Genomic DNA, 14599 nt, shown 5'->3' with positions numbered 1-14599 from the left:
TAACCTTCAAAACAAGGTAAAAGTGTTCTTTTTGTTGAATAAACAAATTCAACTTTGTGTTCTTGAGTTGGACTGTCCATTTGTTAGTAATTTTGATTGTTATTTTTAGTTTTTTATTTGTATTATATATCGAATATCTCATGTTATAAACAGAAAACCTTTTTTTACTTGTTTTCGAATTAAAAAAATATATCAATGTAAATAATTGTTGATTTAAATGTATATAAATATAAAAAGATTTTGATTTTTGTATGTTTTTTGATTGTAATAAATATTTAGTATTAATTTTGGATTTTGAACTATTTTAATAACCGATTTACTTAGTATGATCCATGTTTATTTTGAAATAATATATAAATACTTCACATTTATATTAATATATATTCAAAAGAAAAACACAACACAAAATAATTACATTTTTTTCAATAAAAAAACAAAAAACAACAAAAAAAAAATAAATCTTAAAATGCCTCATACACATTTTTGGCAATCTTAACATAACTAACACATTACAAAAAACCTACTTATCCAAAAATCTTATTTTTAACTTTTATTATAATATGTTTTAGTTTCTATTTAAAATAGTTGATTATATTTTTTGTTGCTGATGATGAATTATTGAATTTTTTTTGCCTTTGTGACAACATCAGTATAGTAAAATAAACTATTTATAAAATATTTTCCATTGATTTGTCCAGCGAAATGTGTTTAAAATGCATTTTTGTTTTTTATTTTAAATAACTTGATAAAAATTTCCAAAAATATATTTTCATGTTTATTGATATTATTGATAAAAATAACCATATTTGTTCAATTAATATATTAAAAACTTGTTTTTATGCTTTCAACACTATATAGTAGCTTAAAATAGTTATAAATAAAACAAATAAATGATTGTAATTATTATTTAAAGAACATTTTTTTTAAATACTACAAAAATGGGAGAACTCGTGCTGGGATAAATTTCCTAGCATCGTTTTTAAATGAAAATAAGAATAAGAATAAAATTCATGAGTGATGCAGCAAAAGGAATTTCGTATCTTCATGATAATGTAATATTACACAGAGACATTAAACCAGACTACATACTTGTGTTTTCTTTGATATAAATTATAAAGTGAATGCTAAATTGACTGATTTTGGATCATCAAGAAATAATAACTTGTTAATGACAAATATGACATTTACAAAATGTGTTGGAACTCCAAAATATATGGCACCTGAGGTGTTGAACAAAAAGAAGTACACAAAAAGCGCAGATGTGTACTCGTTTGGTGTATCTTTGTTTGAATGTGCTATATGGAAAGACCCATATTTGGATAAACAATTTAAATTTGCATGGGATATAGTCGACTGTGTTGTGAGTGGAAAACGCCTAAAAAGGCCGTCTTACTTGAACGAAGACATATACAACATTGTGGACGATATGTGGTGTCAAGACGTACACAAAAGAATAAACGTGAGAGATGTAATATTGAAACTAGAAAGCATTAACATTTAATTGAAATTATTTTTTTATCAATAACAATTAATAACATCAACGTCATTTCAGTAATTGGACTAAAGTCTGTCAATAAACATTATTCACTCCTTCAACCTTATAAATCTCCTTAAAAAATTTACAATTTTTGTTATTCAGTTTTATTTTTGAATTATTTTGTTTATTATAAATCATGGTTTATTTTATCAAAACAACTTAAACAATTTAACCCATTTATTTTTTTCAGAAAAAGTATAGTACCTAATATTAAAGTAAAAAGAGCTGCTGTTACAAACATGGGTTGAACGAACCTTTTTTTGTTTAATGTGATATATACAACAAAGGAATTTGAAAACAAACAACTTTAATTTATATTGAAGAAATAGATAACAATGAGACAAATCATAAACAAAAAGAACAACATTATTTACAAACCAAACATCCAAACGAAGTTCTGCAATAGAGTAAAAGTTAATGCCGTGAGATAGTTTTGGCGGAGTGGATGTCAGTTTACTTTTTAAAGAGTGTATTTAAATTGTTGCAGAGTACCAATGCCTATTAACAAATTATTTTTAAACTTTTTTATGTTTTAAAGACCAAATTAATATTTTTAACAATGGTAAAACAAATTCTTTAAAATTCAAGTATTAATTCCCGATACAACAGTTTTTTCAAAACTAAAACTTAAATTTTTTTAAAAAAATTGACAAATATTACAATTATTACTTTTATTAAAACTTTTTAAAAAAACAATAAAAATTGTTAACAATATTAAAATTTGTCTGTAAAAAATATTATAACATTTTTGATATAAATTATATATTTTACATCATAGAATTTCTAATAATTAAAAAAATTGAAAATATTTTTGTTAAAAAAGTATTATAATAATAATAAAAGTATAATACAGACATTTATTTTTTTTATAAAAATTGATCGTTTTCAGATTAACAGGTTAGATTTTTTCCTTGTGATTTTTTTCATAGGGAGAAGTTATAAAAGGCAAATTATAGTTTGGTTTTAAAAAAATAAAAAAGAAAACCTGTTAAAACTATAAGGCGGTTTTTTAGTCCGCCAACAACTTAAAGAAAACAAATAACAATTGAGAACTAATATGACTAAGATTTGCCAAATATCAATTTTTGAAAAATATTGAGGGGATTTCCCATGTTAAGTTGCTCACTTTGTGAATACAAATATTTTGGAGGTGTGTTGATAACATTTGGTCCCATTTGCCTCTCGAATTTTTATCAATTAGTGTCGAGAGCAGCAATATCTTCAACATTAAGACCGTTTCTATCACGCATCTATTTCTGTTTTTGAATTTCCTAAATTACACAGAACAAAACAAGCTTTACTAACTATGCGTTTATAGTTCACGCATACAATTTATTTGTTCGTATTTTTTCGGCGAACTCGTTAATAACATTATTATTATTTTTTAGTTTTTCGTTTTCAGGTTTTTTAATTTTTTGTTATTTTTAGAATGGTTTCATAAACTACACATGTTTAAATGAAGATCTTTTTCTGTTTATTTACGATTGTGAAATATGATACTTTCAATTCGCACCATTTTATATTGAGATTATTTGTCGTTGGATGTTTTAAAGTGGTTTAATTTAAAAGAAAATCTAATAAAATGTGAAGTTTTTGCAAATTCTATTAATCTGCTTGTATCATTACATCACACAAAAATGTAAATGCATGTGATATTTGTTGAGTATCTGTAATTATATATTAAATAAGACTGTACGTCTGTTTATTATAATCTTTCAAATACGATCTTGAATTCAAATTACTCATTTGTTTATGATCATTTTTTTCGAGTTTTTTAATAATCAAATTTTATTATTTGGTTAATAAACGGATAAAAATCCTTCTTATAATATTTACCTGTTAAAAACCACTTTATTTTTATTTTAAAATATAATACTGTTATTATAAATAATAGTAAAAACCCAATATTGTCAAATAGAAAACAGACTTTATAAAAATTTTAATATTTTTGGTCAATTAGACAAGATAGAGTGGGTGAAACTTTTTTGTTTAACGATTTTTGTTTATTTTTTCAAAATACTGATTTTTGTTTAGTGTTTTTCTGTTATGTTAAGTAATAAACATATTTGTTCAAAATAATATTTAATTATAAATTTAAATATATACATTTTAATTTTTCTTTATATATTTATTTAGAAAAAAAATAATACAATTGTTGTATAAAGAGGAATTACACCCTTTTTAATTCTCTTCAATAAACTGCTAAGTAAACCACGTTTTGCTCGATTTTGTTCTTTTCTTGGTTTAAAAACATCATTACTTTGAATTTTTGTTTTAGTATTTAGTTTAGTTTTTTTATTTGTTGAACTTTTTTATCCAAATGTTCTTTTTCTTCGTGTTCTATTGTATAATCTAAAATGTTTCTTTGTTGACATTCTTTTCACAAATTTTATTTTCTTCTAATGTTTCAATAGATTCTGTCACATCATTTGTTTCCAATTTTTCTTTTAATTTTTCTTCCTCAAAATCAATTTTTGTTTTTTGTTCAAATGGTAATTTTTCATACAGGCATTCCTCTCTGAACTTTTTAACAAAAAGTGATATTCCATCTAAAAAGTAGTGTAAATAATTTGTTGTTATTTGAGTTGTGTAATTTGTTGTGAGATTCTTGATTGCTTCATTTTCTTTTTGATATGTTTTGGAAGAACGCTTAAATTGTCCACTTGTTATCATTTTAGAAACAATTTGCATTTCTTCGTTATCGTAATCTTTGATACATTCCATCAATTGCCGTTGTGTTGGTTTTTTCCTTTCAATTCTTTTAAAAAAAACATTATAATAACTTTTAGTATAATTGTTCGTCCTGTTATTATGTCCAAAAACACACCAAAGTTTGGGAAGAAAACATTTTTTTATCCATTTTTTTTTATAAAATCGCCATCTTCCTTTTTTAAATTCTTCTTCAAGCTTTTGGAATACACAAGGATTGTCATCTACTGGACAAAAAGCGATAGCTTTCAGTCTTCTTACATTTTTACACAATTCTTCATCAGTTTCAAATCTCTTTTTTAAACCAATGGTTTGACAATATCTCCAAATACATTGTCCAAAATGGAACAAACACCCTTAAACTTTTGTTTTTGTTTTTTCTGTTAGAGAACGAATTACTGCAATTTCAAAATCTACAAGTGTTGTTGATTCTTTGTGAAACATTGAAATGCCGAAAGTAACACCATACCCCATTACAACATCAATCATTGTGTCATAAGTGGTTTTCATTTTGTCCATCAAAAGACAATTAAACAATCTAAAACATTGTCCATTTGCTAATATTCCATGAATTGTATACGACTGATAATAAGGTTTCGGGCAGCTTTAAAAGTTCCATCAAGACAAAAAGTGACAATGTTTGTAATTTGTTTTAATTTTTGTTTACAACAAAAAATATCCATTTTATTATCTTTGTAAATATGATATTCATTATAACATTCATGTTCATCAAAATTTCCATTAACATTATGAATTTTGTTGAATTTTTCAGAAAACAATTTTTTACCAGAAGATCGACGGGACTTGTATTTTAAATAATCAAAATTTTTCATACCTTCGGATCTAGGAAGCTGAGGATTATGATTTAACGCTCTTTGTTCAATGTTTTTAATACTATTTAATTTTTCTAAATGTGGGCAATCTTTATGATTGTGAATATTGTCACCAACAAATACAAAGGATTTAAAATTATAAACATCACCATCTTTTACTAATTCTGTTTTAATTTTTACTTTACACAAATCTCTAAAACATGAACATTTAAATCCATTTTTAGTGTTTCCATCTTTGTAAAACAAAAATCCATCTAATACCGGCAAATAAGTACCTTTAGAACTTAAAACTGTTTCGAGAACGTGGTTTATCTTATTATTATCTTGGTTGTAATAAAAGGGCTGAATATCAACATTTTGGGGAATTGAATTAAATATGTTTTGCCTTGATAAAGAAAAAATGGTGTTTGTTGAACATTTTGTAATTCTGGTAGATTCGTTCCTAAACTTGGTGTTGAAAATATTGGTTGTAAAAATTCAGATGTTATCAATTGGGGTTGTATATAACAACTTTGATATGGAATAGTTGTTTGATTGTAATACATTACAGGTGAATTTGTTAAATGATTACGATGTGTTTCTAAATTGGAAATTGTGTATTGTGACATACTTAACAACTAATCTTTTGTTTAAAAACAAGATTATTTTCGTTTTAATATGATAAAAGGGTTTTATGCGTATTTAATAATTACTAATATCATGTTTTTATATTTTTGTTGTTTCATACCAATAATTAATGATTTTATGATATTTTATTTGAATACAAAAACACATTTTTATGCCAAAAGACACAACAACACTTAAAATCTATTTATAACTAACCATTAATCGAATAACCACAAAAATGAGGACATGATAAATACACGGATAACTAATCATTATTTGATAAATTTAATTATTTTGACACAAAAATATTTGTACTCTAAACAAAAATCACTTTTTATAAACAAATATTACATAAAAACGATTTTGAACAAAAAGGATTAAACAAAAAAAAGCGCATTCTATAGAGTGATAAAAGAACGCTCTGGTTTTTTAACCGCTTTTTATCGGTTTAATAGTTATAAAAAATGAAATTGTTATACAAACTAGGATACACACCTCGGACAGAAAAAGTCTGCACTGTACATATTCAACTTTCATTGAAAACAATACAATACATTTTATTATATTAATATTATTTAAATATATAAAATCAAGTGGAAGCTGTTAAAAAGACGGAAGGTTTTAACTACCTGTAATCATCTATGTACTTGTGGAAATTGTTTATATAATTTGTATGTGTATTTATAATCATATAAAAATGATTTTTTGTTTATAAACAATCAAAAATAATCTTGTTTTGTGTGTTACAAATACTCATAAAAACAGAATAATAATTAATATATTATTTTGATTGTGTGGTTAATTTACTTTATTTTATTATAATTATTGTAAAGTGTAAATAGCTTCTTTATAAAATACATGAAAACTAAACACCAATAAGAATAATCGCTTTTCATTACAAATTTATTTGAAAAATGATGAAAATAAGACAAATGTTTCAAGAAATTCATAATTGTATCAGACCATTTTAACCATACGATAATGTTACCGATTTATATAAAACACTTTTTATTTTATTGTTTTTGTTTTTTTGAACTTGATATGATATACAAAAAACTAACATTGTGGCGACTCTTTTGAAATGTAAACAGTAAACAAACATATCCCGCAAACAATAATTTATAAATTTTCCTTTTTTTCAATTTTTAGAAATGTTTAAATTAAAACACTAACATTTGTGTTATCATCAACAATTTTTTTTCAAAAAATGTTTATAAAAATAAAATTATTGAAAGGTTAAAGTACTATTTTATTAAAATCGAAATAATTACATATTAATTTTTCAAATATAAATTGTTACATTTTCAAAACAATTTTATAACATTTTTACAGTAAAAATATCTTTTTATTACGATACACCATCAACAAATACGATTATTTAAAACATAAAACCGAGTAGTGCTGAATTACTTAATGAACTTTGCTGATGATCTGGATGAGATCAACGAGTCTTGTGGAATATCCCCATTCATTATCGTACCATGCAATGAGTTTGCAGAAGTGTGGGTTCAAGATAATGGTAGCAGCAGCATCGAAAACAGAGCTTCTGTCGTCGTGAATGATGTCTGATGAGACGACCAAGTCTTGTGTAATTCCCATAATTCCCTTAAGTTCACCTTCAGCGTATTTAGTGATAGCAGCGTTGATATTTTCGATTGTAACCTCCTTCTAAGTTCTGACAGTCAAATCGACACATGAGACGTCTGGAGTTCCAACTCTGAATGACATACCAGTGAGCTTTCCGTTTAATGATGGGATGACTTTTCCGACAGCCTTGGCAGCACCAGTAGTAGCTGGAATGATGTTACAAGCCGCGCATCTGCCAGCTCTCCAGTCCTTTCCGGATGGACCATCAACTGTCTTTTGAGTGGCAGTAGTGGAGTGAATGGTGGTCATCAGTGCTTCAATAATACCAAACTCGTTGTTGATGATCTTGGCAAGTGGAGCAAGGCAGTTGGTAGTGCACGAGGCATTGGACAAAACGTTCATCTCTGGTTTGTAGGCTTCAGTGTTGACACCAACAACAAACATTGGGGCATCAGCAGATGGTGCGGAGATGATGAACTTCTTGGCACCTCCCTTAAGGTGAGCCTCACATTTTGGGATTGTGGTGAAGACACCAGTGGATTCAACAACATAGTCTACACCGAGTTTCCCCCATCCAATTTGAGCCGGGTCTTTTTCAGCTACAACGATAATTTTGTGCCCATCAATGGATAAGTTGCCTCCTTCAACAGCAATGGTGCCTGGGAACTTTCCATGGACAGTATCATACTTGAGCATGTATTCCATGTACTTTGGGTCCATGAATGGGTCGTTCAAAGCAACCAAGTCGAACTCGGGGCGGGTAAGAATCACTCTTGCAACCAACCTTCCAATTCTTCCAAAACCATTGATTCCTACTTTAATTGCCATTTAACTGATGTTTAAAAAGATACATCACAGCATTTAAATTGATTACACACGTGGTAATGAGTATATATTGTGTAACTTATTTTTGGTGTTTATAATAATAAACTGTATTTCAAAAGTAAGTACTACCGCTAAAAATTGAGAAACTATTATTGGCTGTTTTCCCGTTTTATTGTTATTAAAGACTTTGTTTTATTATTTATCTTTTTAAAAAAAACAAAAAACGGTACCGACTTTATTGACCTAAAAAAACAAACAAATTATATTATTTTCGTAATTTTTCGGGCATTTGTCGAAACGTTGGGAAGTCTTTTGCAATTTTTCTAAGACAGTTATTTCTTTTCGAGTCAAAATAATGAAAACAATTTGAATACATATAAAAAAACAAACAAACATCCTCTGAAGACGAACAAAGAAATGATAAAACGAGTTCAAAAAGAAAAAAATAAAAAAAAAATTGATAACGGATTAAAGCAAGTGTCCGATAAATTCGCCGTTGTTTTCCTTGCACAATTCAAACCTCTTTGGAATCGACATTATGTAGTTATCAATTGTCTCAAGAGGTATTGAATCCCAAGCCCTTTCAAGAGCCTCTTTGAGTTCTTCAATGTTCTCGAAGATTTCCTTTTCTTTTCTTATTAAGGTGTCCAAGTATTGCCATAAGTGTTCAATTGGGCTGAGGTCGGGGCTATTTGCAGGCCATTCTTTCAGTAGTCGAACCATGAGCTTCGGGTCCAAGCCTTCAAACCATTCAATTGTGTTTTTCGCTGTGTGGGGTCTTGTACCATCTTGTTGAAACACCATCCCGTGTTTGTACACCTTCTTCGCGTTTTCAAACACTCTTGATTCGGCCAACATTTTTTGATAGTTTACCGCGTTCAGTGTTCCGTCGACGAAAACGAGTTTTGACTTGAAATGACGCCCAATTGCTGCCCACACCATCACACCCCGATTGAACTTGGGAGTTGGCACAAACGCCTCCTTATCAAGATCTCCACGTCTTCTCCAAACATATTTTCCGTCAGAGTATAAACAAAAACGACTCTCGTCGGAAATGAGAGTGTTTTTGGTCCACGTCAAAATACGCTTTGCGTTTGCCAGCTGTTTCTTAACAAAAATAAGTCTTTTTGTTATGTGTAATGGTTTCAGAGCCGGCATTTTTTTCTGCTTTGCAAACACAAATTTGTTCTCTTTTCTAAGACGATAGACACCTGAAAGAGTAACTTTAACATCGTTGGAAACCATAAGACAAGAAGAAGGATGGGTTAGTTAATGTTCGTGTGACAACACTTTGAGCAACATTAACACTGATGTTTTTTGGTCTTCCCATCTTCTTTGGCTTTGTCTCCTCTCCCCTTTTGATACTAGCTATTTTTGTTTTGGAAACTCCACAAAGCAGTTGGATCTCGCGATATGACAGTCCTCTTTCCAAAGCCATCTTGACCCTCTCATTCTTCCCTTCTTGCTCGCGTTCATAACTTTTTCTTGGTTTAGACATGATTATTTAGTTTTTTTTGTTATTCAAATTGTTTTGGGTTTCAAAATTAATGTTTCTAACTTTTCGGCAAAATCGATTATTTTGTCAAGTCTTTTTTTCGTTGAAGAAAGTTATTTAGAAATTTGGAGGGAAAAATAATGCGAATATTTTGTTTGTTCGAGAAAAGATAAAAGTGGAAGACAGTTATTTGAAAAATAAGACGAAGAAAAATGAATAAAAAACAGAGGTAAAAGAAAAGAAAAAAAATGGGTTGTTTATTTAGCAAATATTGGGGTAATTTCGGTACCGACTTTTGGAAAACAGTTTATTTAATTTAACACACAAATTTATTGAAAAAAAAACACAAAACGGCAAACACATCGTGATAAATCTTAAAGTTATTGTTTATTAAGAATTAAAATTTTTATTCGAATACAAATATTTTATGAATAATCGTTTTTTGGAATAATTTTTGTTTAAAAAAATAGAACTTCAATCAAAGTAAATTGTGTAATTTATTATAAAGAGTTGTAATAAGTATAAAAAATTTGTGTACAAACTATCAATTTATTATTTTGATTTAATATTGCCTATTATATTATTTAAATATGTAATATATTATTTATAAATGTAATAAAACATTTGCAAAAACGTTTTAAAAATAAACTACACAATAAAAAATATCACAATTGATTTTAAATTTAACAAACTAAAAAAAATAAATTGATGTCATCTTCACAAATTATTAGATATAACACTTTTAAATAATTATATTTTTCGTTGTAAAATAAGATAAAACGAAAAAGTTGATTAATCAATCGACTTTGAATGAATTAAATCATCTTTTCTATACAATAGATCGATTTTATTTTAAATATTTAATCTAAATAAATAAATTTGAGTATTCGAAGATAAAAATTGAATTGATCTAGTTTATTATAATATATAAGATAATGAATTGAAATAATGTTTATAAAAAACAAAAAAAATAATTATTAAACATAACAGAAATTTTATTTGTTGTCAACCAAAGTTATTATATGTTAACATGATGAATTAATTCAATTATGTTAAATAATTGTTTATAACTGAACAGACGATGATTTTGGATATTTTTACTTTAAACACAACAAATCTTTAAATTGTGCCGATTTTTTAAAGTGATTGTTCGGTACTAAGTTACTTACCAAAAAGTGTTTTACATCTTCAAAAACTTTTATCAACATAGTTTTTTTTAAAAATACTGTGCTTATCAATCAAAATATTTGAACTGTATTGTTATTAGTACGACCATTCAAGTCACATGTAAACTGTTTTTAAATGCACCAATAGCAAAAAAATAACACGACCAACACAAATTAAAAATAATAACAATACTTTTGTAAAAGCATATAAAACCCATCGCATTTAACATAAACTATATGGAACATTTTACAAATAATAATTTTTATCACCATTGTCACTTATTGACACTGCAATTGGGTTGATTGCATTTTTGCGTTGATGACCAATTCTAAATAAAACATATTGCCATAACTTTGAGCTTATTAAAGAAATGGGATTAGATAAAAATGAAAAAATATTTTTACATTTTTAGAAAATACAGTTGAATGCGAAATACTCATTAAAATACGAGTTTTTATTTTAGTTATTATTAATAATTATTATCACATCATCGACATAAAAATACAAAAATTAATCATTAAATTTTGTTCATCGTCTTTTGATATAAAATACGTATTAAATTATTTAAGAATTATAACAGTATATTGTAAATTTTTATTTTTTTTATAATAATCACAATAATTGTATAATTTGTTTGACATAAAAAATGAACATGATAATTAAAAATCAGAAAAGATCTATTATAAATGATTTAAATTTATTTATTTAATACAATTGTTTAAGTCTAATTTGTTTTGTTTATTTTTTAAAACTTTTTTATATAACATTTAAAAATAATTGAAAAAATATTAAATATAAATTAAAATGATTTCTTGTCATTAAATAATTATTTAATTTATTGTTTAAAATTAAATCAAAATAAATGTATCTTACAAGGTAATTATTAAGCTTTTTTGAAATACTTTTCAAAATACTATGTTATTAATAGTTCAAAAAATAAATTATTTTATTATAAACAAAATTATTACTTTCGACAAAATAACCAATTACTTTTGAACATTGTATTTACAAAAGGTGTATTTATAACAACAATGAAGAATATAAATGATATGACCTTAATATCACCGTTTTGATATTATTATTGTGTTCATTTTTGAAAAATTAACTTTTCAAGGCACAAATTATCATATCAAACAACACAAATTGAGTTAATGGCAAATCAAAAATACCTTTTATTAATCCGATATATAAACTTTATGAAAACGTTCATTTACAATTTAAACTCGAACAATATAACATTAAGCATCAAATGATTTCCATCTTTCTTGTTGTGTTAGTTGCTCAAGCCGAATATCTCATGACCACCTACGATGAATATGTGAATGTCTATCAACTCGATAAATGTTATTACACTGGAAGCAACAAGTATACAAAATACATCAAAGATGGCAAGAAGGCAAGAATTTACACATCAAATACATGTGATAATTGGGTTGATGAAGGCTCTTTTGAGCTTGAAAACAATCAGTTGTTTTCGAATAACCTTCCAGAATACTCAGCAGTTGCTTATTCATACCTTGATGCGGAACACTGCACCATCAAAGGAAATGGACCATATCCATTAGAAATGTTAATCAAAACCGGATGTGTCAAAACATCAGTCACAACCTCATCGAAATCAGAATTTGTAGATGGGTGGTTCCATAAATACACGTATAATACATCAACCACGTGTGCTGGAACTCCTTCAAATGTTGTGACCAAGGGACTGGCAATATGCTTTACAGATAAAGAAGGATTATATTACACAATCAGAGACTCTGCAGCAACATTTTCAATGTTATTTGCATTGATGTTGGCTCTACTAATTTAAATCAACAAATGAGTCATTTATTATGTTGTTTACATTTTTAGATATTAATGTATATATCAATTTATAAATTGTTTATTTGTATACCTTTTTTAAAAGTGGTTTGGATTTTAATTTGTTTTTAAACTTTATATTATTTTTTCAATATTTGTTCATGTAATTATTACTAAAAGATTTATATAATTAAATGGACAAAACAATTTGGCAAAAAAATTCCTATTTTAATAAATTTCATTCAAAAATGAACATTTTTAAATAATTACTGTAAAGTTATAATTGTATTTATTATTTTGATATAAAATACCAATCTTAATATTATAATACAAATCACAGTACACATATTAAAATTGATAAGTATAAACACATTTTATTTGTTATTAATACTTTTTGTATATTGATTTAAAGTATACTACTTATTTTAACTCTATCAAAATTACATCAAAATTTTAAAAATTATATGTTTTAAACATAAAAACTTTTATTATGTTATTGTAATATATATTTAAATATTGTTATTTTTTGAAAATTGCAAATATTTTACACATTTTTTTAATTTAGAATTTTGTGCCTAAAATCAAAAAGGTATACTTTGAAACACATGATTTCAATTAAAAAATTAATTATTAAAACAAGATAAAATAAAAAGAAAACCGAATACAAAAAACAATTAATAAATCAATAACACATAACATGCAAACACGTTTGAGTTTAATTATAGATACTCTTTTTAAAAATCCAATTGTTTAAACCAAGAAAATTAATCCAAAAATAAAATCAACGTGTCGAATTAATGATTTTTACATAATGATGTTTTCAAGAAACTTTCGTTCAATAAAAGACAAAATCTTATTAAAATAATTAAAAAAGTACAAAAGCAACATGTCAAAAATTCACTTCACCCCAATTTACCTTTATAACCAAACATATTAATATTTTTAACACTTTGAGACTTTGTAATAATGGGTAGTTACTGTTATTAACAATTTTTTATATATAACTGAGACGCGTTCTTTATAATCCAATTTACGAACAAACAACATAATATACCCTTTTATATATAGTTTTTATGTTATTGGTCGTCCAACTGCAATACAAAATTTAATTTCAATTTTCTTAAAAGTGAATCAAAATATTAAATAATTCGATGATACAATTTCAATGGAACATAAATAATAAATTACAATTTTATTTGAACTTTTTTACAAATCACAACTATTTTAAGCATTGTGTTTATTTTTACATTGTTATATTCACTTTTACGTTGGAATACTAACAATTTGAATTAAAATGTACATTTTTTTTATTTACTTTCTTGTTCTTTTGACATCTTCATAGTTACATTAAAGATATCTAATTGATTCAGCTTATTTAGCTATTGTCATGACATTTGTGGGTGTGCATCTATCAAATTTTATCTCTTTTTAATTGTTATAAGTAATATATAGTCTCTGTATTTTATATATGTTTATCAATGGCAATATATTGCCTTTTAATTTAATTTATTATTCCAATTATGACCAAAAAATGAATATGAAGTTTTGATGTAAACTTTTTTTGTCATTTAAAATAATTTCGTTTACTTTTAAAAGTACAGACCATCAATTTTTCATTACAATAATTTATCATTATGTTTTTTATTGTTTTGGTATATTATAATAAATTGTTATTGTTGTCCAAACTATATTTAATTTAAATAAAAAGTTTACTTATTTTTATAACATTACAGTGAACTTTTTTATTTGTATCTTTATATTGAGTTGTTATTATTTAATTAACAAATTGAAACAGAGTTTGGTGTATTATTTAAACACTCGGCTCTTTATTTTTGTGATAATTATGTTTTGTCATTGATGTAAATGCTTACATTTATAATTTATAAACTAATTGTTAATATTTGTTAATTAAAATTGTTATATAATTCAAAGTGTAAAAAAATAAAAAGTGTCAAATGATGAGTCACAAAAACTGAATTAATTCACAGCGTGGATTTATTTCTTCTCCTCCTTCTTCTCAGTGGCAGCAGCTTTTGG

The 14599-nt window shown here is 25.9% G+C and overlaps 3 protein-coding genes across 3 annotated transcripts; 2 read left to right on the top strand and 1 right to left on the bottom strand.

The window, feature by feature from the left end:
* Positions 1-702: 702 nt before the first annotated feature.
* On the top strand, positions 703-1501 carry EIN_355070 (protein serine/threonine kinase, putative; the record flags this gene model as incomplete). Its single annotated transcript, XM_004253898.1, has 4 exons — positions 703-723; positions 914-975; positions 1016-1093; positions 1153-1501. 4 exons carry the CDS (start codon positions 703-705, stop codon positions 1499-1501), a joined length of 510 nt encoding a protein of 169 aa, XP_004253946.1.
* Positions 1502-7095: 5594 nt separating this feature from the next.
* On the bottom strand, positions 7096-8100 carry EIN_355060 (glyceraldehyde-3-phosphate dehydrogenase, putative; the record flags this gene model as incomplete). Its single annotated transcript, XM_004253897.1, has 2 exons — positions 7096-7347; positions 7402-8100. 2 exons carry the CDS (start codon positions 8098-8100, stop codon positions 7096-7098), a joined length of 951 nt encoding a protein of 316 aa, XP_004253945.1.
* A 3908-nt stretch (positions 8101-12008) lies between these two features.
* EIN_355050 (hypothetical protein) lies at positions 12009-12572 on the top strand (the record flags this gene model as incomplete). Its single annotated transcript, XM_004253896.1, has 1 exon — positions 12009-12572. One exon carries the CDS (start codon positions 12009-12011, stop codon positions 12570-12572), a length of 564 nt encoding a protein of 187 aa, XP_004253944.1.
* Positions 12573-14599: the final 2027 nt, after the last annotated feature.

This window comes from Entamoeba invadens, assembly GCF_000330505.1.
Source record: "Entamoeba invadens IP1 unplaced genomic scaffold scaff_1105074725265, whole genome shotgun sequence".
Taxonomy (NCBI): Eukaryota; Evosea; order Mastigamoebida; family Endamoebidae; genus Entamoeba; species Entamoeba invadens.
The sequence above is the reverse complement of the archived record's forward strand: the minus strand, read 5'-3'. Positions and strand labels throughout refer to the sequence as shown.